Source organism: Stigmatopora nigra, unplaced genomic scaffold, assembly GCF_051989575.1.
Source record: "Stigmatopora nigra isolate UIUO_SnigA unplaced genomic scaffold, RoL_Snig_1.1 HiC_scaffold_25, whole genome shotgun sequence".
NCBI lineage: Eukaryota > Metazoa > Chordata > Actinopteri > Syngnathiformes > Syngnathidae > Stigmatopora > Stigmatopora nigra.
The window spans coordinates 522094-549769 of NW_027551604.1; the positions used below are offsets into that span (position 1 = coordinate 522094).

The window sequence follows — 27676 nt, forward strand, 5'->3', positions numbered from 1 at the left end:
GTATTACTACCTCGACCGTGTAATAGTTGGTCGCACCTGCTTATTGATTGGCCTTCGACTCTGTGCATTCTAAATCTTCTTCAGTAAAACATTAAAATGGACGATTCTATAGTTACAGGTTTCCCAGCAGGATACGAAAGTGACTCCAGCACCGAGGACTGGTACACGGAGCTTCCTCCCGAGAAAAAGATTGTCCATTTTCAAGTATGTTTGTCGTATACAATATTGAAAGTATCGCCACGTTAGCTCGGGCTATCGAGCTAGCTTGCTACCTCGGGCGACCGGTCCCTGGTTAGCTATAAAGTTAATGTCGCTTCTTTACCATTCATTTAATTGAAAAAAACGTGCAAATATATTCATTACAACGCGACCGACTTCGTGCACGGTCGGTTAATGAGTAAATTGGGATTCAAATGATTTTGTGAGATATTTTTGATGTAATGAAACACACACAAACAACTCAAATACTGAATAACTGCTAAATATTTGAAATGAATGTGAATTGAAGTACATATTAGGGTGTTTTTTTTAGCAATGCGATAAATAGAACGGCGAATTACGCGTTTATCAGTCAAAACATCATCCCTCAGAAGTACCATTTCTCAATATACAACTTTCTGTGTCAAAGTAGCGGCACGGGGGCCAATTCTGGCCCGCCCCATCATTTTGTGCGGCCGGGAAAGTAAATGATGAGCGCTGACTTTCTGTTTTAGGATTAAATTAAAATAGAGTATAGATATATAATAATTGTCATTTTTTAATCAATTTCTGTGTATTTAGTTCAAAAAATATTTTGTAAAATCTAAAAAAAAATATATAAAAAAAGCTAAAATAAACATTGTTTTAGATCTATAAAAATGGAATATTCAGGGGTTTTAATCCAGTTCTTTTAATCCATTTAAAAATTTAAAAAATGTAAATATGATCTAAAATGTTTTAGGCCCACGTGAAATCAAATTATGCAGCCCGCGAACTAACCCGAGTCCGACACCCTTGCACTACAGTATTTCCCATAATCTTAAAAAAAAATTAAAATCCCTTCTGAGACAAGGAATATCCTTACTGGCGTTGTTTTGTTCACAGAATTATACACGGATGTATTGTAAACAAGTGATGTTTGTTGTGACAGAATCCTGAAAAAGAAGAGGAAGAAGAGGTAGATAACGTCTTATTGATGAAAAACGCCATTAGTGAAGGCAACGTTCGTGCCATTGAACGGCTGCTGGATAAAGGTAACAACATTTTCATTCATATAAACACGCCTATTCAATGATAAGAGTACTTATGTTATTACAAGAATACTATTAACGTATGTATTATTGACAGGCATGGACGTAGAGACCAATCTGGGCTTTGATTGGACTCCACTGATGTTTGCTCTCATTCTGGCGGACGACAAAGTGGCCCAAGTGCTTTTGGAGCGTGGGGCCAATGCCAACTTCAGCAAAGGTTTGCACATCTGTCATATATTCCAATCAAATTCATTCCATTTTCCTTATTCCAGTTGCCACCAGCAGAACAAACGTAACAGGGCAGTCAAGCTACTAAATCCACTGTAAATCTATAATCTGTCATCACTTAACAGCGATGACGCCAAAGAGGAAATGTTGCAGAAAAAAAAACACACCTTTTGATCCGTGGGAGTTGTTTTCACTTGGGCTAATTTCTTTACTTACTCCTTTGCATTAATGCCCCAAAACACTCCAATGTAATGCTAACAATGCTAAAATGACATACAAAAATCTGCCTTCAAAACCCTATTATATGTTCCAAAACAGCAAAAATTATAAATCGCGAGAGTAAAAGAGTTATGCTACGAGGTTGACTTTCCAAAACATACAAAAATCTGCCTTTAAAACCCTATTATACGGCCCAAGACAGCAACATTTTAAAATTGTGAGATTCAAAGAGCCACGTGGGCGACGTTCCAAAACACAAAAATGGGCCCTAAAGTGTGTATTTAGAGAGAATAAAAATAATATTCGAAAGAGATAGATGGATGTAGATTCAATTAATCATTCTTTTTTTAATCTTTTTTTTCTGTTTTTACTTCAAAATTCATTTTGTAAAATCTAAAAAAAATATTTTAAAAAAGCTAAAATATACCTTGTTTTTAGTACTATAAAAAATTGAATATTCACGTGTTTTAATCCAGTTATTTTAATCCATTTAAAAAAAATCTAAATATTATTGTAAGTTTTTTAATCCATTTTTCTGTTTTTAGTTCAAAATTCATTTTGTAAATTCTAACCAAAATATAAAAAAAGCTAAAATAAATATTGTTGTAGATCTATAAAAAACTGAATATTCGGGGCTTTTAATCTAGTCCTTTTAATTCATTTATAAAAAAAAATCTATATATTCCATCTAAAATGGTCCACGTGAAATCAAGTTGACGTTAAAGCTGCCCAAAGCGAACCAAGCCGAGTCTGACACCCTTGGTGACTCCCTGGCTAAAAGGTCAAGTGAGTTCAGCATCATTTGACGGGAGTGTGGCATTTGTGCCAGGTGAAGTAAACAACGAAATGCCCCATTGGTTATTTTCTGAGGGAATCCACGAGTGAACGCATGAGGGAAACGCATCCCGCCATAGTAGCGCTACTATTCCCGCTCGGCAAAATCTCAGGATCAGCATTTATTTACCCAATTCCACGCAAACGCCAGCTCAGGCCCGTCTGCTTTGCGCCCACGCCAGGACTATGTAAACAAGAAAAACACAGCAACACACATGTTGGAAGTCCAAAAACAAATAGACACAAACACATTGCTGGAAAGCCGGTGGGAATTGAACGCGACGCCGGGGGTCTCGGCTTATGAGCGGCTCCAGACGTGGTCTTTAACCAGAGCTAATCTCGTGGCGTAATCAAAGTTCATACCTTACCTCCCATGATGGAGCGCTGTCCATAAATCAGAGTTAAATCAAAATTAGTGGAGGTTATCCTATTCATAATTTGGATTTTTCACATTTGCCTGGCGACCAAACGTCCGGGCGACCAAATGTCCGGGCGACCAAATGTCCGGGCGACCAAATGTCCGGGCGACCAAATGTCCGGGCGACCAAATGTCCGGGCGACCAAATGTCCGGGCGACCAAATGTCCGGGCGACCAAATGTCCGGGCGACCAAATGTCCAGGCGACCAAACGTCCAGGCGACCAAACGTCCAGGCGACCAAACATCCGGCCAGGGTCGCGAACGCACCAAACGTCACGTCTGCTGCTAGCTAGCTCTAGCGCCATTTTAGTCCTAATTGTTTACAATGAGACATTTCTCTGACTAGCAACGTCGTAACAATATCGTCAAAATAATTCTCAGACTTTTTCTACTTTGAAATCAGATGAAATGACTAAAAAGCAGATGTTTTCATGTACTTTTATTTTGAAATTATGTTTATGGCTGTCAAGAAATAAAATGTGAAAATATGACTCTCTCTGTCAAAATTGATTGACGATCCCTGGTTGAAATCTTACGGGATTCAATATACCAGGCCTTAATGTTCTTTATTTTACGAGGAAATAAGCTTGGGTAATTATATATTTGGCTAATTTGAGGTATGTTGGTATTGTCTACAGACAACAAGACGATGCTGATGGTGGCCTGCACCGCCCTGGCCCAGGAGAACCAAATTGCTCGCTGTGTGGCGCTTCTGCTTTCCAGGAACGCAGATCCCAACGCAACTGACAGGTGAGGTCACAACCGTAAAGAATTGACATTCCTTCAATGGAGTGTGGCGCGGGTTCAAGATCTGATTCCATCTGCAAGCACCCTCATAAACATGTTGAAGTACTATATTTTCACGACTATGCGGCGCATGGTATTTTTAGCCGCAGTGTCAGTATCGAGTGCTAACTGACAGATATTTGGAAATGACAGAGATTGATGTCATTGGAATTGTAGAATTTTTGGGGGTTGTCTTTAGACCTGGTAGAGTGTAGTCGTAATTGGAAATGGCGGTGATTTGAAATTGACAATTGATGAAAATATCCTTTTAATCCAATGGACACCTACGTATATCCATCTTTGTTGTTGATGAATATATCCATTACTGAACTTGAATAACATAGCCATGATTGGAATTGCCTGGTATAATTTCCACCGTGACGTCCAATCATTTCAAATCTTTCAAAAGGGTGGCAAAATACGGGCTGAACGAATTGTTTTTATTAAAAGTAATATCGCGTCATTTTCTATACGGGCTTCAACGTGGCCAGAATTCTGCTTTGCGCCAACCAAATGTTTCCTGTGTAAATCTAAGCAGAATGAGGGTGCAAGTTCCTTGTTTAGTATACAAGTTCAAGACCGTCCTTCCACCGGTGCCAGGAAAATGATCAATTCCGGGAAAATGATCGGTTCCTTCTTCGAACCGAGATTATGGAACGCCGTCCGACCGACCGACGGCCGATCCCCACGGACGTTGCTTACGTCACGTGGAGCGTCACGGCAGAAATGAAGAGCAGCTGGCTAGGCCTTTGCTTTTCGATAAACAAACAAACTCTGGACAAATACGACGTGGGCTCCCAATTGTTCACATGCGCTTACATTTACTGGCCTGTTAATGCCAGAAGTGGCTTTTTAGCTGCTCCGCACATGTTAGCATCTAAAACTAGCGACACACGGAAGCTAAAGGTCAACCTTTACTACCGTATTTTCATAAACGTGGAATTTTTCGCTCAAAAAATGACTGAATCGAAGGTACGGCTTATATGCGCATAAATTAGACTTGACATGGACGAAAGTACAACGTGACAAAGACGAAATAACGCAAGATATCATCATTTATTTCAAAATAGAGAAAAGATAAATAGATTAAATGCGAAACAAAATTTATTTTGACGTCTATTAATGAAATTCAAGGAAAAAAAAATAACCGTGCCTTGAAAAAACTTTACTCGCTCAGGGCGCCACCATCTTACCTAGCCACGACAAAAAATATAAAAATGTAAAATTTGCCAGATGGGCCGGGACAGAACAAGTTACGATACATATAAAAAAGTGCATCCGTTAACAGTACATACGAAAGATAAACAGAAAAAAGCACTCAAGTATTAACATACTCATCATTCAAGTCAAAAGTATGAAGTACAAAGTAAAAAGTAAAAAGGAATGTATTAAGAAATATTAAAATGCCATTTTAAAAAAGATAGAGTGGCTGTAAAACAACAAAAACAAAGAAGAGTGGACACAGCTACTGCCACTGGCTTCCGCGTGACGGCGCCATCTTGGGGGGGGGGGGGGGATAAAAAATTTAGACAACGTCGGCGAGCCGGATTAAAACGCCTCGTGGGCCCGATGTGGCCCGCGGGCCGTAGTTTGCCCATGTCTGGCCTAATATGTGAGAAAATACGGTATTCGTCATATCTAGCCTTGTTAATCACTACAAAATCTCCCCAAATGATGTTTTTACGGTCAGACCGATGAAGCGACGATTATGATTCGCTAACAAGCTCCATGAGAAAGACCCTCGTCACGCTGACAGTCGAAACGAACCATGGGACCGATCCTGTTTCCCGCTGGTGTAAAGAGGAAGTTTGCCGTAGTGAAGCGTCGAGGAATGTGTGCCAATTGACATAAAACATTATCTTTTGTCTACTTTGGAGGTGATTAATATGACTGTTTGCTGTCCCGCTGTTTGACCAACGCGGACTCTTTCCCAGAGAACACTCACTAAATCACCAACGGCAAATCAACAGCGAGCTGGCCTCGTTGACGTGTGCCACTTTAAAAGTGATTGATGTACTGTACCTTGTTTGTTTGGGCCCAGTTGGGGTTATTTCAATGGAATGCTCTTTATCTGCCCGACAAAGCGCGGGTCTTGTTGCCCCTAGTACAGGCAACGGCAACAAGTGACGCACAAAAAGCAAACATTACAAACTGTGAGAGTCAAAGAGCCACTTATATTGCATGTCATAAATGTCATATATTACTAAATATACTGTCAAATATGGCAAAATATATTTCCAATTGTATTGCAAAATGTGTCATTTTGAATTCATCATCCAATTAGACGATAACAATGGTTAGCGGCATCGCTAAATTAGAGCAATAGCCCAGTTTATAGTATTTATTCGTGTATAATGCGTCAAATTCTGCAACAAAAAAATGGAGGAAAGTTATACACGAATCCCGGTGAAGCACTGCCCTCTGCAGGTGAAATAGTCCACTCCAGCCTCTATATATAGTGAGAAACATAAGACCTGTCTTTGTCTGTCGGATGACGATATTCTAGCTTCTTTTACAGCCTTATATAATTAAACGTATAATAACTACGCTGTATGTTTTGCATTTGTTTATTTCAAGGTTTCAAGTGACATGTCTGATGCTGGCGGCTCGAGACAATCACTGCAAGGTCCTCAACCTCCTCGCATCCAACGGAGCCCACCTCAATATGCAGCAAGCTAACGGCTACACCGTACGTCACCCTCCGTGACCGGACGTTTGGTTTCCCGGACATTTGACAACCTGACAGTTTACTGTTGAAATCAGCTCTCAAAATTATATTCATATGAGAGTTTAATATCTAAATATCTACTGTTGAAACCAGCTCTCAAAGTTATATTCGCCTGGGCGACCAAAAATGTCCGGGCGACCAAAAATGTCCGGGCGGCCAAACGTCCGGGCGGCCAAACGTCCGGGCGGCCAAACGTCCGGGTGGCCAAACGTCCGGGCGGCCAAACGTCCGAGTGTCGAGACCCCCCCTACGGTTAGCTATGTTGGCGTTTAACATGAGTCTTCTGGCGCTCTCTCAGGCCTTGTCCATGGCCGTCCACCACGGTCGAAAAGAGGCCACGCTGGAGCTCCTCCTACTCGGAGCCGACAGGACCATCGGGACCAAGGAAGGAAAGAGTCCCGCTCAGCTGGCTTTGCTTCTCAAACGCACCGAGGTATGGTTAACACTGGCCGGACACTGTTTAGCCCACGTGATAAATACCGCACCGAGCCGGGGAAGTGCCTGCCGCCGCTACGGCGAACTGTCGCTCGTGGGACGCCGCGTGACGCCGCGTGACGTTGGCCAATTCGTGGAGGGGGATCTTGCGTTAGAATGCGTGCCAGGTGATTTATAGTTGACATCTGAATTCATTTGGAGTCAAATGGAGTTTCTTTTTTGGACGTATGATGAGAAGCTTTCGGTCCTTCAAGGATAAAAACTATTTGAATTTTAGGTAATATTTTTGACGTGGGGGAATATAAATTGAACAATCAGGCTTAATTAAGACTGAAAACTAAAAAATTACAAATAATAATAATTTAAATCTCATTATACTTGTATAATGACAGTAAAAGCATTCAATTCAATTCGAAATCAGTGTTTAATAGGTTAATAAGTCGAATTGAAGTTGACTATTAAACTCTCTAATTTAAAATCATGTCTATTTCTACATGAGCGACTACAGTACCACGTATTTGTATAATAAATCAGATGTTCTTTTTGAAAATTTTGATATGGATACATTTCCAGCTTATTAATTATTTTTTTATAATATGTTTTTTTGTTATAATACAAGTTTGAAAAAAAGCGAACAAAAATATATTTGCAAGAGCCTAAAAATGATGATTTTTAAACCATTTTTCCACGGTACTAGTTACTGAATGTCCTGTATTTTTGTGTGTGTTCCTCACATCTAGATCTTCAGAATCCTTTCCTCCTCATCGTGCATTGACCCCGCTCTTCCATTGGCCGAATGTCTTTCAGCCGTCGACAATTCGGATGCTCGGCCTGCGTCTTTTGTGGAAAGGTAGGACGTTAAAATGTAACCACGACAACAAAACATATTGATTGTGCTGCTCCATGTACGGACATAATTAAACATAGGCAGTAATTAACATGTCCGGCCCGATAAAAATTGAATATGTAAAGTCACAGTGTCTTTTTTTGTTGTTTTTTGACATGGCAGCGTGCCCAAGTTGACCGAGTTGGAGCTCTTTCTTCACGGTCTGGATCTGGGATACCTCACCGACATTATTAATGTATGTCAACACTTATTTTTTGCACCCTTTTTAATAGAAATGTAATCAGCTGTTTTTAGAAGGTGCACTTTCCTAATTTTGGGGGAACAAAAAGATCAAGTCATGGCTACATTCATATTTGAAATGATCATTTTTTTATTTAAATTGTGTAGTACAAAAGGTTTAAAATCGTACCAATGTTAGAAATGTCAAAATCATTTTTTTTTTAAACAATTCATACACGCAGTATTGTTTAAAATCATCCTTGCTTGAACTGCATAATAATCATTCTCCCATTTAAATCAATTTAAATCATGGATTATTTGAAAAACATTCGGAAATCCTGTGAAAATATTATTTTAAGCCATCAAATTCTGCATAAAATAATTCCCACAGCAAGTGTAAATGGTTAAAAATGTTGCCTTGCAAATAAATGAAAGTATATTTAATTTCTCAATCCTCCAATTGATTAATGATAGCATGCCGTTGCTCGGATTAGCGCAGAAACATTAAAATAGCTTTGATTAGCGCGTTAGCCTAAATGAGGACAGAGCTTGGAACTAAATATGATTTTGTGCCTCCCTTTTTAGAAGAAGGACATCACCTGGAGTCACCTGTTGACTATGAAGGAGGAGGAGCTAGTCGAGGTACTTACTGGGTGACGGACAGCCTGGGAATGTCAACATAAGTCTAGTGTATTCCATGCTCCAACCTGAGCATTAAAAGTTCATTTTATGGACATGGAAATTCAACAAAGACATTTAATTGAACGCCTTTATTGTCATTAAGTACAATGAGATTTACAGCTTCAACATAAAGTGCACAGATAAGTAGTCATAAAAAGATTTATATACAATAAAATTGAAAAGAGATTAAGAAAAGTGACTAACGTGGTTAGTACTATGTTTTTTTTTTTTCAAAAGTCGAACAATTAATTCTCTAAATTTCATGGAATGGCAGCAAAATTCGTCGAAACTAGTGAAGATTGAGAAATGTGCGTTAAGACCAACCAGATGTATACATGTACATCTGTATATGTATTTATATGTATGTATATGTAGATTTACATGTATCTATGTATTTGTATGTATATATATTTCACCAACACACTAATTTATTTATTTATTAACTTATTTATGACCTATTTATTCATGTCTAAAATGTATTTTTCTGTGTCTGTATTCTCACCCTCTTGTTACTGTGATAATGAAATTTCCCGTCTACAGCTATCTAATCTAATCTAATATAAAATAGCTATGACCAAGATAAGAACCTACCACACTTGATTTGTATTATTTTGTAAATAGACGCTTTGAGTTTTAAATTATGTATAAAAAAAACTATAGATAACAAACATTATTTCAGACCTTGACATCAAATTTTTGCACCGATTTATTGTTCCCCAGAGTGACCTGGCAATTTGGAACTTTTTGTGGGTATGCACGATGTGACACTCATTCCAAATATTGTTTTATGACAGATTGGAATCACAGAACCGGAGGATCAACAGAAGGTACTGAGTGCCATGCAGCAGATTCAATTGGACAGAGTTGACTTGGACACCATTGAGCGACTCGGAGTGACTGACAGCGGGTTAGTACAGTTGCTTTTCTCGTAGTAACAACTAGGACCCTCCAGAATTCTCACATTTTCCTCAATTGTGCTTAAACTTGTATACTTTGTATTTTATGGGTGGTGTTCAATGGATGTCAATGGTGACAGCATTTTATTGAAAATGATTTCTTTGTCTCCCTCTATTGGTGATTCCGGCTCATTACACTAAGTGCTCATCAAAAGTACGTCTGCACATTTATGAACGTACCGTATTTTCATGACTATAAGGCACACCGTCAATGAATGACACATTTGAATTTTTTTTCCATATACAAGGCGCACCGCATTATAAGGCGCTTTGTCTATTTTGGAAAAAATGTAAGACTTTTAAGTGCGCCTTATAGTCGTGAAAATACGGTAATTGCCATAAAAATCCTATAAATGATTGGCCAACTTTTGTTATCGTCGGCAGGCTTTTGTAAACCATGGGTTCATTATAAGTTGAAAGCGTTCGTAAGTTGAAAGCGTTCATAAGTTGAAAGCGTTCATAAGTTGAAAGCGTTCGTAAGTTGAAAGCGTTCATAAGTTGAAAGTGTTCATAAGTTGAAAGCGTTCATAAGTTGAAAGTGTTCATAAGTTGAAATGGTTCAAATTGAAGTTGAATCAGTGCTATATTTTGTATTATAATTGATGTTTAAGGCCTATATAAGTATATTGAAGGTTTATATAAGTGCATTTGTATGTTTAAGGCTTGTATAAGTCAACAGCATTGGTTTGTACTGAAAAAAACATTGGATAAAATGCAGAGAATACATACAGTAGTACTGTATACATACATTAGATAGATAAGTCACGCTCATCGGCACAGCGGAGGAAGGTAGATGCTGGGTGAGCTGAGCTCTCACAGTGCCAGGCGTCGGTATTAGTGGCGGAAAGAAGCACTATAAGCGTGCAAAATACCAAATCGAATTTACTAACATTTTTCGACATAAACGCAAATTGCAAACATCTTCGTATGTACCGTTTGTTCGTAAGTTGAATGTTTGTAAGTAGGGGAGCGTCTGTATTGTGGGCTCACGATACGTGTTTTTTGTTGTTGTTTTTTTTAGGAGCGAGGAGCTGCTCAACTATGTGAGCAAGCTGAAGCAACAATGCTGCTGCCTGACCGAAAGCATTCAAGACGCCATCCGCCGCTTTCCCCTGCAGGTGTCCAAGGTACGCCGCACACTTTCTCCGTCAGCTCCAAAATTTCACGTGTATGTACATAGACCCTAACCATTTTGTATTTAAACACACCCTAACCCAAAAACGACATGGTATAGTAAGGCTGTTTTTCTTTAAAAAAAAATGACATAGTATAGTAAGGCTGTTTATCTTTAAAAAATGACATAGTATAGTAAGGCTGTTTTTCTTTTAAAAAAATACATAGTATAGTAAGGCTGTTTTTTTTTAAAAACGACATAGTATAGTAAGGCTGTTTTTCTTTAAAAAACGACATAGTATAGTAAGGCTGTTTTTCTTTAAAAAAACACATAGTATAGTAAGGCTGTTTTTCTTTTAAAAAAACTACATAGTATAGTAAGGCTGTTTTTCTTTAAAAAACGACATAGTATCGTAAGGCTGTTTTTATTTAAAAAAAACGGCATAGTATAGTAAGGCTGTTTATCTTTAAAAAACGACATAGTATAGTAAGGCTGTTTTTCTTTAAAAAAAACGACATAGTATAGTAAGGCTGTTTATCTTTAAAAAACGACATAGTATAGTAAGGCTGTTTTTCGTTAAAAATCGACATAGTATGATAAGGCTGTTCATCTTTAAAAAAACAACATGGTATAGTAAGGCTGTTTTTCTTTTAAAAAAAATACATAGTATAGTTAGGCTGTTTTTCTTTAAAAAACGACATAGTATAGTAAGGCTGTTTTTCTTTAAAAAAAACACATAGTATAGTAAGGCTGTTTTTCTTTTAAAAAAACTACATAGTATAGTAAGGCTGTTTTTCTTTAAAAAACGACATAGTATAGTAAGGCTGTTTCTATTTAAAAAAACGACAAAGTATAGTAAGGCTGTTTTTCTTGAAAAATACGACATAGTATGGTAAGGCATTTTTAAAATAAAAAAACTACATAGTACCACTCTGGTAGCCTTATGAACCTTTTTGTGTACTGATTTTAATTTTGTATTATTTTTTTTTTTGTAGCTAGTGTTCACGCTGGACCACAAGAGGGAGGCGGAGGCTATGTGTGGCGAGCTGATGGCGCGGACCCAAGACCTCCAGACGGAAGTCAACTGTCTTCATCATCTGCTCCGCCAGGTCAGCAAAAACTTCATTTTTCATCCCGTAGTACTTGAACGCGGCGCTCCTTTGTACACCGTTTGTGTCCGGGGTTGATGGCTAGGATTTTGGGTGGCGGGTCGAGAAGATGAGCTGAAGGTTGCGTGAGGCAGATAAATGAACTTGGACTTCCTCTGCCGTGTCACCAAAAACGTTGTGTCTCGCCCACAGATGAACGACACCCCCAATTTCTGCGGACGCACCGTTGTCCCCGGTGACAGAAAATCGCCAGCCCTGGTGGGTGTGGCCTTGGTGGCGCTGGGCGCCGCCCTCCTCTTCTTCTGGTGCCGTCGTTAAGTAGGTCAAGTTGAGTTCATTTATCGGTTTATTTTAGTCCGTTTCTTACTTGAATGTAAGCTTAAGTAGTTTGTTAAAAAAAAGGTAACAATGTCTTTTACTGGACTTCATCATTCACTGCCACGAACGGCGAAAGAGTGTCCGTGATCCGCTTTGTTGGCGGCCAATGAGTGAGAAGCGCAAGTCTGAACGGCCAATCAGATTTAGGGCGTAAGGCTTTTTTTCTTAAAAAAAACGAGATAGTATATATAGTAAGGCTTTTTTCTTCAAAAAAACGACATAGTATAGTAAGGCTTTTTTCTTCGAAAAACGACATAGTATAGTAAGGCTTTTTTCTTCAAAAAAACGACATAGTATAGTAAGGCTTTTTTCTTCGAAAAAACGACATAGTATAGTAAGGCTTTTTTCTTCGAAAAAACGACATAGTATAGTAAGGCTTTTTTCTTCGAAAAAACGACATAGTATAGTAAGGCTTTTTTCTTCGAAAAAACGACATAGTATAGTGAGGCTTTTTTATTCAAAAAACGACATAGTATAGTAAGGCTTTTTTATTCAAAAAACGACATAGTATAGTAAGGCTTTTTTATTCAAAAAACGACATAGTATAGTAAGGCTTTTTTCTTCGAAAAAACGACATAGTATAGTAAGGCTTTTTTATTCAAAAAACGACAAAGTATAGTAAGGCTTTTTTCTTTGAAAAAAAACGACATACTATAGTAAGGCTTTGTTCTTCGAAAAAACAACATAGTATAGTAAGGATTTTTTATTTAAAAAACGACATACTATAGTAAGGCTTTTTTCTTCGAAAAAACGACATACTATAGTAAGGCTTTTTTCTTCGAAAAAACGACATAATATAGTAAGGCTTTTTTATTCAAAAACGACATAGTATAGGCTTTTTTATTCAAAAAACGACATAGTAAGGCTTTTTATCGCAAAAAAACGACAGTATAGTAAGGCTTTTTTCTTTCAAAAACGACATAGTATAGTAAGGCTTTTTTTCTTTAAAAACGACATAGTATAGTAAGCCTTTTTTTCTTCGAAAAAACGACATACTATAGTAAGGCTTTTTTCTTCGAAAAAACGACATAATATAGTAAGGCTTTTTTATTCAAAAAACGACATAGTATAGTAAGGCTTTTTATTGCAAAAAAACGACATAGTATAGTAAGGCTTTTTTCTTCGAAAAAACGACATACTATAGTAAGGCTTTTTTCTTCGAAAAAAACGACATAGTATAGTAAGGCTTTTTTATTCAAAAAACGACATAGTATAGTAAGGCTTTTTTATTCAAAAAACGACATAGTATAGTAAGGCTTTTTTATTCAAAAAACGACATAGTATAGTAAGGCTTTTTTCTTCAAAAAATGACATAGTATAGTAAGGCTTTTTTATTCAAAAAACGACATAGTATAGTAAGGCTTTTTTCTTTGAAAAAAAACGACATACTATAGTAAGGCTTTGTTCTTCGAAAAAACAACATAGTATAGTAAGGCTTTTTTCTTCAAAAAACGACACAGTATAGTAAGGCTTTTTTCTCCGAAAAAACGACATAGTATAGTAAGGCTTTTTTCTTCGAAAAAACGACATAGTATAGTAAGGCTTTTTTCTTCGAAAAAACGACATAGTATAGTAAGGCTTTTTTCTTCGAAAAAACGACATAGTATAGTAAGGCTTTTTTCTTCGAAAAAACGACATAGTATAGTGAGGCTTTTTTATTCAAAAAACGACATAGTATAGTAAGGCTTTTTTATTCAAAAAACGACATAGTAAAGTAAGGCTTTTTTATTCAAAAAACGACATAGTATAGTAAGGCTTTTTTATTCAAAAACGACATAGTATAGTAAGGCTTTTTATCGCAAAAAAACGACAGTATAGTAAGGCTTTTTTCTTTAAAAAACGACATAGTATAGTAAGGCTTTTTTTCTTTAAAAACGACATAGTATAGTAAGGCTTTTTTTCTTCGAAAAAACGACATACTATAGTAAGGCTTTTTTCTTCGAAAAAACGACATAGTATAGTAAGGCTTTTTTCTTCGAAAAAACGACATAGTATAGTAAGGCTTTTTTCTTTGAAAAAACGACATAATATAGTAAGGCTTTTTTATTCAAAAAACGACATAGTATAGTAAGGCTTTTTTATTCAAAAAACGACATAGTAAAGTAAGGCTTTTTTATTCAAAAAACGACATAGTATAGTAAGGCTTTTTTATTCAAAAAACGACATAGTATAGTAAGGCTTTTTTCTTCAAAAAAACGACATAGTATAGTAAGGCTTTTTTATTCAAAAAACGACATAGTGTAGTAAGGCTTTTTTCTTCGAAAAAACGACATAATATAGTAAGGCTTTTTTATTCAAAAACGACATAGTATAGTAAGGCTTTTTATCGCAAAAAAACGACATAGTATAGTAAGGCTTTTTTCTTCGAAAAAACGACATACTATAGTAAGGCTTTTTTCTTCGAAAAAACGACATAGTATAGTAAGGCTTTTTTCTTCGAAAAAACGACATAGTATAGTAAGGCTTTTTTATTCAAAAAACGACAAAGTATAGTAAGGCTTTTTTCTTTGAAAAAAAACGACATACTATAGTAAGGCTTTGTTCTTCGAAAAAACAACATAGTATAGTAAGGATTTTTTATTTAAAAAACGACATACTATAGTAAGGCTTTTTTCTTCGAAAAAACGACATACTATAGTAAGGCTTTTTTCTTCGAAAAAACGACATAATATAGTAAGGCTTTTTTATTCAAAAACGACATAGTATAGGCTTTTTTATTCAAAAAACGACATAGTAAGGCTTTTTATCGCAAAAAAACGACAGTATAGTAAGGCTTTTTTCTTTCAAAAACGACATAGTATAGTAAGGCTTTTTTTCTTTAAAAACGACATAGTATAGTAAGCCTTTTTTTCTTCGAAAAAACGACATACTATAGTAAGGCTTTTTTCTTCGAAAAAACGACATAATATAGTAAGGCTTTTTTATTCAAAAAACGACATAGTATAGTAAGGCTTTTTATTGCAAAAAAACGACATAGTATAGTAAGGCTTTTTTCTTCGAAAAAACGACATACTATAGTAAGGCTTTTTTCTTCGAAAAAAACGACATAGTATAGTAAGGCTTTTTTATTCAAAAAACGACATAGTATAGTAAGGCTTTTTTATTCAAAAAACGACATAGTATAGTAAGGCTTTTTTATTCAAAAAACGACATAGTATAGTAAGGCTTTTTTATTCAAAAACGACATAGTATAGTAAGGCTTTTTATTGCAAAAAAACGACATAGTATAGTAAGGCTTTTTTATTCAAAAAACGACATAGTGTAGTAAGGCTTTTTTCTTCGAAAAAACGACATAATATAGTAAGGCTTTTTTATTCAAAAACGACATAGTATAGTAAGGCTTTTTATCGCAAAAAAACGACATAGTATAGTAAGGCTTTTTTCTTCGAAAAAACGACATACTATAGTAAGGCTTTTTTCTTCGAAAAAACGACATAGTATAGTAAGGCTTTTTTCTTCGAAAAAACGACATAGTATAGTAAGGCTTTTTTATTCAAAAAACGACAAAGTATAGTAAGGCTTTTTTCTTTGAAAAAAAACGACATACTATAGTAAGGCTTTGTTCTTCGAAAAAACAACATAGTATAGTAAGGATTTTTTATTTAAAAAACGACATACTATAGTAAGGCTTTTTTCTTCGAAAAAACGACATACTATAGTAAGGCTTTTTTCTTCGAAAAAACGACATAATATAGTAAGGCTTTTTTATTCAAAAACGACATAGTATAGGCTTTTTTATTCAAAAAACGACATAGTAAGGCTTTTTATCGCAAAAAAACGACAGTATAGTAAGGCTTTTTTCTTTCAAAAACGACATAGTATAGTAAGGCTTTTTTTCTTTAAAAACGACATAGTATAGTAAGGCTTTTTTTCTTCGAAAAAACGACATACTATAGTAAGGCTTTTTTCTTCGAAAAAACGACATAATATAGTAAGGCTTTTTTATTCAAAAAACGACATAGTATAGTAAGGCTTTTTATTGCAAAAAAACGACATAGTATAGTAAGGCTTTTTTCTTCGAAAAAACGACATACTATAGTAAGGCTTTTTTCTTCGAAAAAAACGACATAGTATAGTAAGGCTTTTTTATTCAAAAAACGACATAGTATAGTAAGGCTTTTTTATTCAAAAAACGACATAGTATAGTAAGGCTTTTTTATTCAAAAAACGACATAGTATAGTAAGGCTTTTTTATTCAAAAACGACATAGTATAGTAAGGCTTTTTATTGCAAAAAAACGACAGTATAGTAAGGCTTTTTTCTTTAAAAAACGACATAGTATAGTAAGGCTTTTTTATTCAAAAACGACATAGTATAGTAAGGCTTTTTATTGCAAAAAAACGACAGTATAGTAAGGCTTTTTTCTTTAAAAAACGACATAGTATAGTAAGGCTTTTTTTCTTTAAAAACGACATAGTATAGTAAGGCTTTTTTTCTTCGAAAAAACGACATACTATAGTAAGGCTTTTTTCTTCGAAAAAACGACATAGTATAGTAAGGCTTTTTTCTTCGAAAAAACGACATAGTATAGTAAGGCTTTTTTATTCAAAAAACGACATAGTATAGTAAGGCTTTTTTATTCAAAAAACGACATAGTAAAGTAAGGCTTTTTTATTCAAAAAACGACATAGTGTAGTAAGGCTTTTTTCTTCGAAAAAACGACATAATATAGTAAGGCTTTTTTATTCAAAAACGACATAGTATAGTAAGGCTTTTTATCGCAAAAAAACGACATAGTATAGTAAGGCTTTTTTCTTCGAAAAAACGACATACTATAGTAAGGCTTTTTTCTTCGAAAAAACGACATAGTATAGTAAGGCTTTTTTCTTCGAAAAAACGACATAGTATAGTAAGGCTTTTTTATTCAAAAAACGACAAAGTATAGTAAGGCTTTTTTCTTTGAAAAAAAACGACATACTATAGTAAGGCTTTGTTCTTCGAAAAAACAACATAGTATAGTAAGGATTTTTTATTTAAAAAACGACATACTATAGTAAGGCTTTTTTCTTCGAAAAAACGACATACTATAGTAAGGCTTTTTTCTTCGAAAAAACGACAATATAGTAAGGCTTTTTTATTCAAAAACGACATAGTATAGGCTTTTTTATTCAAAAAACGACATAGTAAGGCTTTTTATCGCAAAAAAACGACAGTATAGTAAGGCTTTTTTCTTTAAAAAACGACATAGTATAGTAAGGCTTTTTTTCTTTAAAAACGACATAGTATAGTAAGGCTTTTTTTCTTCGAAAAAACGACATACTATAGTAAGGCTTTTTTCTTCGAAAAAACGACATAATATAGCAAGGCTTTTTTATTCAAAAAACGACATAGTATAGTAAGGCTTTTTATTGCAAAAAAACGACATAGTATAGTAAGGCTTTTTTCTTCGAAAAAACGACATAGTATAGTAAGGCTTTTTTCTTCAAAAAAACGACATTGTATAGTAAGGCTTTTTTCTTCAAAAAACGACATAGTATAGTAAGGCTTTTTTATTCAAAAACGACATAGTATAGTAAGGCTTTTTTATTCAAAAAACGACATAGTATAGTAAGGCTTTTTTATTCAAAAAACGACATAGTATAGTAAGGCTTTTTTCTTCAAAAAATGACATAGTATAGTAAGGCTTTTTTATTCAAAAAACGACATAGTATAGTAAGGCTTTTTTCTTTGAAAAAAAACGACATACTATAGTAAGGCTTTGTTCTTCGAAAAAACAACATAGTATAGTAAGGCTTTTTTCTTCAAAAAACGACACAGTATAGTAAGGCTTTTTTCTCCGAAAAAACGACATAGTATAGTAAGGCTTTTTTCTTCGAAAAAACGACATACTATAGTAAGGCTTTTTTCTTCAAAAAAACGACATAGTATAGTGAGGCTTTTTTCTTCAAAAAAACGACATAGTATAGTAAGGCTTTTTTCTTCAAAAAAACGACATTGTATAGTAAGGCTTTTTTCTTCAAAAAAACGACATAGTATAGTAAGGCTTTTTTCTTCAAAAAAACAACATTGTATAGTAAGGCTTTTTTCTTCAAAAAAACAACATAGTATAGTAAGGCTTTTTTTTCTAAAAAAACAACATAGTACAGTAAGGCATTTTTCTTCGAAAAAACGACATAGCGCAAGTCTGAACGGCCAATCAGATTTAGGGCGTAAGGCTTTTTTTTCCCAAAAAAACGACATAGTATAGTAAGGCTTTTTTTTCAAAAAAAAACGACAGTATAGAAAGGCTTTTTTTGGTAGAAAATGACAGTAAAGTAAGGCTTTTTTCTTCAGGTTTGGGTTAATCAGAACTCTAACTGCAACCCTTTAAAGAGTGGCTACCAAACACCCAAGCACCAGACCACAGTGAATTCTGAAATGAAATGGAAGTTAGATTTATAATTTTCATGACCTCAAAAAACAATTTGAGAAGTGCAAAGAGTGGAATTGAACTCACTCCTGCTTTGAACATGTTTCCACTTGAAGTTCTGAGCAATGTCACTGCCACTAGTCCACAGTGGCATCTGGAAAATAGGAGTTGGAAGTTATATTCATCCTTTTCCCTAAATTGCTAAACAATTTGAGGATTGCAAAGAGTGGAATTGAACTCACTCCTGATTTGAACTTATTTCCATCTCAGGAACACGTCCAGTGTGTTGGCCACTGGACCACAGTGATTACTGGAATTGAATGATTGGAAGTTAGATTCATCATTTGCATGACCTCAATAAACAATTTGAGAATTGCAAAGAAGGGAATTGAACTCACTCCTGCTTTGAACTTGTGCCCACTCGAAGTTCTGAGCAATGTCTTCGCCACTAGGCCACAATGACTTTTAAAGTGTAGTAGCTGGAAGTTATATTGATCCTTTTCATTACACTGCTAAACAATTTGAAAATTGCAAAGAGTGGAATTGAACTCACCCCGGACATCAACTTGTTCTCACCTTAAGACCAGTGTGTCGGCCACAGGACCACTGGAATCAAATGATGGCAAGTTAGATTCCTCCTTTTCGTTACCTCAATAATGTGAAAATTGCAAGGTGTGGAATCGAACTTGCGCCCGATTGAACATGTTCCAACAAATCAGGAATTGAGCCAATGTTTTGGCCACTGGACCACAGCAACAACTGAAAGACAATGATTGGAAGTTATATTTCTTTTCTCTTTAATTCATTACGTAAATTACATTGAACAACAACAAAAAAAAGCCTTACTATACTATGTACTATGTACATAGTAAGGCTTTTTCTGTAAAAAAAAAAAATAATTTTCCTGATTTTCCCCCCTTATAAATAATTTCTTTCAGTGTTTTTAGTTCAAAAAATCATTTAGTAAAATCTAAAAAGCTCAAATAAACATTGTTTTAGATCTATAAAAAACTGAATATTCAGGGATTTTAATCCATTTACAAAAAAAAAAAAACCTACTAAAGACACAAAGTACTTACGGGTTACTTCTGGTCTACTTTGTTGATTTTCTTGACAGCATTCCCAGGTCACTTTCTGCAATCAGAATCATGAAATTCAAATAATTTAGTATTTTAGCAATCTATTGTTTAAAAAAAAGCAAAAGAATTTGATACCTGGTGTTTGGGCTCCACTTGACGACCAAATGTGCCTGAAAAAGTCGTGCATTTCTGTGATAGAGTTAATGATCACATCTGAAACATGTTGAGTTTTCAGTTTTATTTAAGGTTGATTCTTTTTTTTGTTTGTTTTCCAGACCTGCAGAGGACAGTTGATGAACTTTCTTTTTAAGCGCCTCAATTTGATTTGATGTGTTTGGGCCCCTTCCCTCTCACGACATGGCATTAAAAAAAAAAAAACATCTCAACTTAATCATTTCAGTCAAAACTGTAAAAACGGAGAATGGCGTCAGCAAACCAGGGGCCGAACCATGATTAAGACTTTGAAAAGAAAGATGGCGAGGGAGAAACAAAGATCCGACATTGACGACCTACAGTACTTGGGTGGTATTGCAGCACCTTGCCTTCACGTTGCCAGACTTTGGAAGGTCAACGAGTGCCTTCAGAAATCAGGTAAAAGCACAATAAATTGGACTTAAGCGTGGTTTTAGCGCTCACCTTAATTTTGCCATCACTTACGAGCATCTGAAAGCTCCAATTGATGAATGTGAGGGTAAAAATGGCAACAAACGATTCTTTTGACCAATTAGCTCATGCGTTCGATTCCCCTTCCGGCGATTAATGGCGCCCAATCTCCGTTTTACCCCCTCGGCTCCCTTTTTAAGGCCTCCGTTCAGCCCCAGTGAGTCAACTGGGCTAACCACGCCCTCTTTTGGAACGCCAAATGTTCCGTCCATGCTTCTTTTCTTCCTATCTTTTCGGGGGCGGTCCACGTTAGGGTTAGTCTAATGTAGGTACCACACGGTGGCACTGCAAGTAAGGAGTCTAACCCTGGTGCCGATCCACCTCTCCCCTGCAAATTGGGCACCGCACTACCCTCTGATACAGAGGTTCAGCAAAAATGCCCCCGGTGGGACCCCCTTCCCCCACATTGGGGGGAGCGTGAAGCCGAGGGGGGTGTCCTTTTGACGTGGTTCCTCTCCATCCACAGCTCGCTACGATAAGATGGCGCCGGCGTCCCGACGACCATTTGCACACTCGGTTAGTGAAGTTTAAAAAGACGAGCCTGGCTTTAGTTTAGTTCAATGTGTCATTTTCGGGGTCCTGGGCCCCCCCTAGGATTAAGGAGTGCTGATTGGTTAACGGCTCATTTGTGTGTGACCAATAAAAAGAGAGAAAAAAATAAAACAATGAAAAGAGTGGACTGAAAATAAGCTTGGTCGGTTACGTTTTGTTAATCATTTTCATAATCTGCAGATTGACGTGTTTGGCTTTTTTGGGGGTGGGAAGGGGTACACTTTCTGGGGGGAGGGGGGTGGATAAGTGGTCTGTATTCAGTGGCGGTCCACGGCGGCGCTCTGTAGCAACTCTGTGGTGGGCTGTCCTGGGGGTCTGAAGGCGGTCTGGAAGCCTGGCGGGGGGGAGTGGAACTGGCTGGCGGGGTTGGCGGGGGGCAGGTAAGGGGCCCATCCGCCCACTCTGTGGTGGAGGGGGAGGTGGCCGTCCAGGACGGCGCCGCGGAGGGGCGGGGGGGCCGGCGCCGCCACCGGCATTGCCGTGCCAGCCGGACCGTCCATCTCGGTGAGCGCCTGCAGGGATTTGAGCCAGTGGGGAGGGTTGTTGTCGTCCTGGAGACAGTCTAAAGTGGGGGGTGCCGACGCCGGGATGCCTGCGGGAAAGAAGGGGCGGGGCGTTAGTGGGTGTCAGACCCGGGTTGCTTCGCGGGGCGCATTTACGTCAACTCGATTTTATATCTTAGAACTTTTTTAAATAAATGGATTAAAACCCCTGAATATTCAGTTTTTTATAGATCTAAAACAATGTTTATATGAGCTTTTTTCATATTTTTAGATTTGACAAACTGATTTTTTAACTAAAAACTGAAAAAATGATTTAAAAAATGACAATTATTGATTTAAAAGGGAGAAAAAAAATCAGGAAATGTAATATACATCTATACTCTTCATTTGAATTTGATCCTAAAACAGAAAGTTAGCACTCATTGACCGCACAAAATGATGCAGTGGGCCACATTTGGCCCGCGGGCCGCCACTTTGACACCTGTGGTATAGATGTATATTAAATTTCATGATTTCCCCCCTTTTTAAATCACATGTGGTCTTGAAGATTGTCAGATCCCCAACCGTCCCCATCGCCCGCCACCTACCCGTGATGATGGCGGGGTCCATCCAGCTGGCGCCGCTGTCCCAGCTGAGGCTGTGCGAAACGCCGGCGGGACCGCCCATGTGGTTAACACTGTTGGAGGAGGAGGAGGAGGAGGAAGAAGAGGACGAGGACGAGGAGTTGGGAAGGCCACCGAAGTTGATGTTGATGTTGGGCAGGAGCGCTCGAAGGCCGTCTTGCCACTCTTTCACGTTCAGGCCTTCTATGGAGCCACTGCCGCCGCTTTCTGTGAATCATGACAATAAAGATCGCATTTGAATTCTACCAGTGAATGAAACCAATTAAGCCAACATTATTATAATAAATACTATGTATATGAAGCAAACTCCTCCAAAAAAAGAAAATTGTATTCAATATTAGGAAAATAAAATTATTACATTATTAAGAAAAATTTGGATTAAAAATATTGATTTAAAAAGGCGAAAATCGGGAAATATTCCATACACATCTATTATCTTCATTTGAATTTGATCCTAACAGAAATATTTTCTTTCTTGGGCCGCAAAAAAAATTAGCTGACGGGCCAGATTTGGCCCCCGGGCCACCACTTTGACATCAATAATCTTCATTTGAATTTAATCCTACAACAGAAAGTCAACACTCTATATAAAAAATGAGAAAATGGAAAATATTTTATATATATTTTTAGATTATAAAAATGCTTTTTGAACTAAAACCAAAAACAAAATTTGGATTAAAATGATTAATTTAAAAAGTTGAAAATCAGGATATATTCCCCACTCATCTCTAATCTACATTTAAATTTGATCCTAAAACTGAAATATTTTCTTTCTCGGGCCGCAAAAAAATGAGGCGACGGGCCGGATTTGGCCCCCGGGCCACCAATTTGACACCACAGTGGTTTAAAAATGTGCCATGTGTGTGTGTGGGTGGGGCTTACCTGAAATGGGGATTCCGCCCAGACCGGTACTGTGGTGATGAGAAGGAAGATTGAGGTCCAGGAAACGACTGTGTGAGGCAGCGCTGGCTGAGTGGTTCAAGTGTGTCAGGTTATTCCGCGAGGGGGCGGGGCCCATCCACGGGTGTCTGGTGGCTTGCTGTTGTTGTTGTTGTTGATGTTGTTGTTGCTGTTGCTGCTGCTGACTAGCCTGGTTGCTTTGACTGCCGGGGAAACCGTAAGAACCGTAGATGGCTCTGTGGTGGTGGTGGTGGTTGATCTGTGGGAGGCGGGGCTGGCTGACGGGAAAGTGGCGAACGCGGGAAGCGTTTCCGTTGGGGGGCAGTGGCGGCGGCGGTCCGACCCCGCGCTCGCTCTGCTCCCGCACCGACAGCTCCTTCTCGATGAGGTCGGCCAAGGCCTTGCGGGTCACGTCGAAGGGGTCGAAGCCCAGGTCGTCGTCCTGCTGCTGCTTGCTGGACGAGCCGAAGCCGAACGCCGCCTGCCAGTCGGTGGACGACGACACCGGTATCGTGTCTGCCGCCAGATCAAACATGGACGTTACCGGAGGGGCCACTGAAAGTCCCGGGAGGAAAAACAAAAGAAGGGACAGTCAATAGGACGTTCTCTGGAACAATGGCAGAGTTAACTATTAAAACCAAGATACCGTATTTTCACGACTATAAGACGCACTTATAAGTCTTAAATTGTCTCCAAAATAGGCAGAGTGCTTTTTAATCCAGTGTGCTTTATATATGGACCAATACTAAAATTGTTATCACCATAAAAATCAAGTACACAGTCGATAGGGTACACCGACTCTACTATTTTCCCATAGACAAAGAACTACACAGTGACTGCTGGGATATGTAGTTCTTTTGTCAATACACCCAATGGATTGTGGCCTGTATACATCGACATCAATATATCTTGACGAGGCATGGAAAGCGCCATTGGAAAAGTTATACTAGCTATTTTATTTATTAACTTACTTATTACCTATTTATTTATGTCTAAAAAGTCTTTTGCTGTGTCTGTATTCTCACCATTCTCTTGCTACTGTGACAACAAAATGATTCATGTATTTATTAACTTACTTATTACCTATCTATTTATGTCTAACATATCTTTTGCTGTGTCTGTATTCTCACCCTCTTGCTACTGTGACAACCAAATTTTCCCAAATACTGGATGAATAAAGTTATCAAATTCAATTCAATCCAACTCTTAATCAGGCTGACGTTATGAACGTGACAAAATGGCTAAGTCGATTCAAAATACCAAGGTGACAGTTATAATTAACCGGATCAATCATTGTATAAATGGAGAAAAAGGCGCCCTCACCTGACGCAAAGAGGCTCTGCGGTTCGGGAGTCATGGACCAGTCTGAACCCCGGGGGTGGCTGGGGAAGGGCGGCAGGCCGCTGGGGAGCGGGTTGGGGTGCCTGAAGTTGCTGTTGTCCGAAAACAGCGACTGCGACTCGGCCGCCGCGCCCTCGAAGGGCGAGCGGGCGCCGAGGTCTGGCGCCCCTAGACCGGGTGCCCCTAGACCTGGTGCCCCTAAACCTGGTGCCCCTAAACCAGGTGCCCCTAAACCGGGTGCCCCTAGACCGGGTGCCCCCAGACCTGGCGCCCCCAGACCGGATGCCCCCAGACCGGGTGCCCCTAGACCGGGCGCCCCTAGACCGGGTGCCCCCAGACCAGGCGCCCCCAGACCAGGTGCCCCCAGACCAGGTGCCCCCAGAACGGGCTTGCTTAAGCCGGGGGGAGGGGATGGGGACTCGCTTGGTCGGATCTGAGGAACAACAACAATAACAGGAAAGAGACATTTAGGCCATGACTGACAGCAGCCATCTTTAACTAATTGGTGAGCGTTTTTTTTGTACCTGCTGTAAAACGTCTCCGTTGAGCAAAGCCATGGACTCCGAAGGCTTGTCGCTGGGGCTGCGGACACAAATATTTGTGCTGTCAATATGCAAACAAACACCTCAGGTGCGAGCGACACAAGTTTATTACATTCACCCATAAAAAAATAAAATTAAATAAAAATATATTTTTTGGTTGTTTTTTTATTAATCATTTTTTTGAAGCCTGTTTTGTTAATTTTTTTTTTTCAGGGTAGTTTTTTTATTTGTTTCCCCAATTAACATATTTTGTAGCGTTGTTATTTTATTTTTATTTTTTATTTGTTTCTCCAATTAATGTATTGTCTAAGGTTGTTTTGTAATTATTTTTTTCCTTCATTCCCCAAGTTCATTTATTTGTGTGTTGTTTTTTTATATAATGTTAGTATTAAAATTATTATTAATTGAAAAACAAAGATGAAGAAAAAAATATTCACTGTATTTGTCACTAAAAAATGACCTAGTTGAGGGTAGGGCTTATATGCGCAAAAAAATAAAATGATCCTTCTGATTCATACAATATCTCCGAAATAGCACGTGCGATGATTTTTTTAAAGATTTTCCCTTCAAAGTAACACATTTGTACTCCCTATGAAAAACCATGAATATGGACGTAAAAATTGTGAATCAGGGGGAGGCTTATACAAGAGAAATTGTACAAATTCAACTTTTTTAAGGACATTTTAAGGGTACGGCTTGTACGTGGAGGCGGCTTATATGCCAGAAAATACGGTAATAATTGTTATATTCAAGTGAATGCAATAAGTGTTTGTAATTTTGTGCCTGTCAACAAAACATAAATAAAAGCTGGATGCGCGCCCGCCCTACCTGTTGCTGTCACAGTTTGAAGAGAAGGGGGACACGGCAGTACACAGGCCGGGACCCAGGCCAGGACCCAGGTCGGCATCTAGCCCATCTGAGGCCAGACCCTCTTGGTCTAAGTAGTCCAGCAGCGGGGGGGACTTGCGCTCCTCCGAAAGGCCGTTGGCTAGTTTGCTGTGCCCGGATAAGGTGGGCCACCCATCTTTACCGTTGCTACTATTTTGTCTGCCAGAAGGAAAAAAAGAAGATGTGGAAAACGTCAGCAAAGTGGAAAAGAAAATGAATACAATTTTAAAATAGCTGACCTCTGCGCTAAACCCGATTTGGATTTGGACTTTTCGCTTCCACACGCTGGCGCTTGTAGAAAGCTGGGGTTTAATTTGTACAGATCTTGGAGGAGTTTTTGCTCGTATTCTTGATGTTTCCCCGCCTGAAAACGCGAGGCAAAACACCTGGTTTGAATGGCGTACATTTTGGGAGAAGTCCGGCGACGAGGAAAGAGACGCCATTACCTGCATTTCGTCTTTCGTAAAGCTAGCCGCTTCGTCTCCTAGCTCGTGGAGGTACATGCAATCGGGTTTGGGACACTGCATGCTTTTCAGGAAGTAACTGCAGTATTTTGTAGTGCCTAAAGAAGCCTGAAAAAAGGAGATGGGAATTGAAAAAAAGGGGTCTAAAGAGTCGGGTAGGTCAGGGCGTCGTACCTTGAGCGTTCTGCCGTCCACCACCACGTTGTTGACGCACTGTATGGCTCTTAAAGCGTCCTCGGAACGGACGTAGGTGACGTAGGCGCTGGCGCTGGGACCCTGGACCATCACACGGTGGAACGACAGACAAATCAGACAGACAGCTGCTGCAAATGTTCAGTTTTCGCGCTTGTGTCCGAACTCGCAAAAGAAACGGAAGGCTGGGGAAAAAGGGCGGCTGGACGGCATAAAGATTTTTTGTTGCAAAATATTAATTGATGTTAAAGTGGACAGCGAATGAAGCTAGCTAGCCACAATGTAGCACTAGTTGGAACCTGTAAGGACTCATTTAGTTCTTTATTAAAAGAACTGGATTAAAAGCCCAGAATATTCTGTTTTTTATAGATCTAAAACAATGTTTATTTTAATATATTTTTAGATTTCACAAAATGATTTTTAAACTAAAAACATGGAAAAAATAGATTAAAATATTACAAATATTGATTTAAAAAAGGGGAAAATCAGCAAATTTAATATACTTTTACACTATTCTTTTGAATTTGATCCTAAAACAGAAAATCGGCACTCAAGATTGATTATCCCGGGACGCACAAAACGATGCGGTGGGCCAGATTTGGCCCCCGGGCCGCCACTTTGACACCTGTGGTAACATGATTGGAAACATTTTCATGGCCTTCAAGTCCAATTTCAAAACGAGCTCCACAATTAGCCAACAGTTTGTTGTTTCAAATATTTTTTAAAAAATAACTGATTTAATTCCTATTCACCAAACAGAAAATAGTTGTAATTTTAAGTCGATTGATGGAAATTTAATTTTAAAAAAAAATGCAGCAGCGAACAACTTTAAAAAACAACCACAAGTGTAGAATATCTGTGAACTCACCTGTGACCCTGCATAAGATGTACTATTATTTATGACCACTTTATGGATCTTCCCAAACCTCCCAAAGTACTCTGGCCGTTTTAGGACCTGCATTGGATTAAAAAGAAGAAGAAAAAAATTAATATAAAAATCACTCCATTCATTGTAAAAGCCAAAAAACCTACAATGAGAAAAGACAAATGAGTAAAATACAAGAATCATTGAAATTTATAACATTGTTTCAGTATTTTTGCTTCAATTTCATCATGAATTGCGTTCATTACATGTTTCTTTTTTGTGACCATTTATAGTCACCATTTTTTTTGCAAGTAAACTAAAAGGCAGAACATAAAACAAAAAAATGAGGCGCCACGGGCTTGAATTAAGATTCAGTTTATATGAAGAAAAATATGCAATGACTGAATGTTTTCAATGCTTTACTTTGAAATTTTCTGGACAACAAGACTATTATTTATTTATATATATGTATGCATGTTTGATTTGCCCATGGATGCTAAAGTTGAAACTCGGGCAGTGTGACGAAAGAG

The 27676-nt window shown here is 37.9% G+C and overlaps 2 protein-coding genes and 1 long non-coding RNA gene across 4 annotated transcripts in view; 1 reads left to right on the forward strand and 2 right to left on the reverse strand.

Moving 5' to 3' along the window:
• asz1 (ankyrin repeat, SAM and basic leucine zipper domain containing 1) lies at nt 1–20235 on the forward strand. The gene is made up of 14 exons (XM_077711281.1): nt 1–204; nt 1130–1232; nt 1327–1449; nt 3571–3682; nt 6296–6407; nt 6745–6879; nt 7622–7731; nt 7891–7963; nt 8533–8589; nt 9423–9535; nt 10606–10711; nt 11694–11807; nt 12000–12125; nt 19889–20235. The coding sequence occupies exons 1-13, from the start codon at nt 97–99 to the stop codon at nt 12123–12125; spliced, it is 1392 nt and encodes a 463-aa protein (XP_077567407.1). The 5' UTR covers nt 1–96; the 3' UTR covers nt 19889–20235.
• On the reverse strand, nt 18415–19236 carry LOC144192190 (uncharacterized). Its single transcript, XR_013325066.1, has 4 exons — nt 18933–19236; nt 18777–18844; nt 18622–18688; nt 18415–18537 (listed from the first exon to the last, which is right to left on the reverse strand). It is a non-coding gene; the product is annotated as an uncharacterized LOC144192190 (long non-coding RNA).
• cnot4a (CCR4-NOT transcription complex, subunit 4a) overlaps nt 19837–27676 on the reverse strand; it is a 10937-nt gene continuing 3097 nt past the window's right edge. Inside the window, exons 4-14 of one of the 2 annotated variants that reach the window (XM_077711279.1) lie at nt 27150–27236; nt 26264–26365; nt 26072–26197; nt 25865–25989; nt 25566–25784; nt 24720–24777; nt 24490–24628; nt 24178–24384; nt 22837–23409; nt 21919–22161; nt 19837–21420 (exon numbers count right to left, since the gene is read on the reverse strand). In XM_077711279.1, the coding sequence (XP_077567405.1) occupies nt 21086–21420; nt 21919–22161; nt 22837–23409; nt 24178–24384; nt 24490–24628; nt 24720–24777; nt 25566–25784; nt 25865–25989; nt 26072–26197; nt 26264–26365; nt 27150–27236 (2214 nt within the window). In that variant the 3' untranslated portion in view covers nt 19837–21085. Of the gene's footprint in view, nt 21421–21918; nt 22162–22836; nt 23410–24177; nt 24385–24489; nt 24629–24719; nt 24778–25565; nt 25785–25864; nt 25990–26071; nt 26198–26263; nt 26370–27147; nt 27237–27676 lie in introns of both variants that reach the window. The other variant, XM_077711278.1, reaches the window with a different exon arrangement.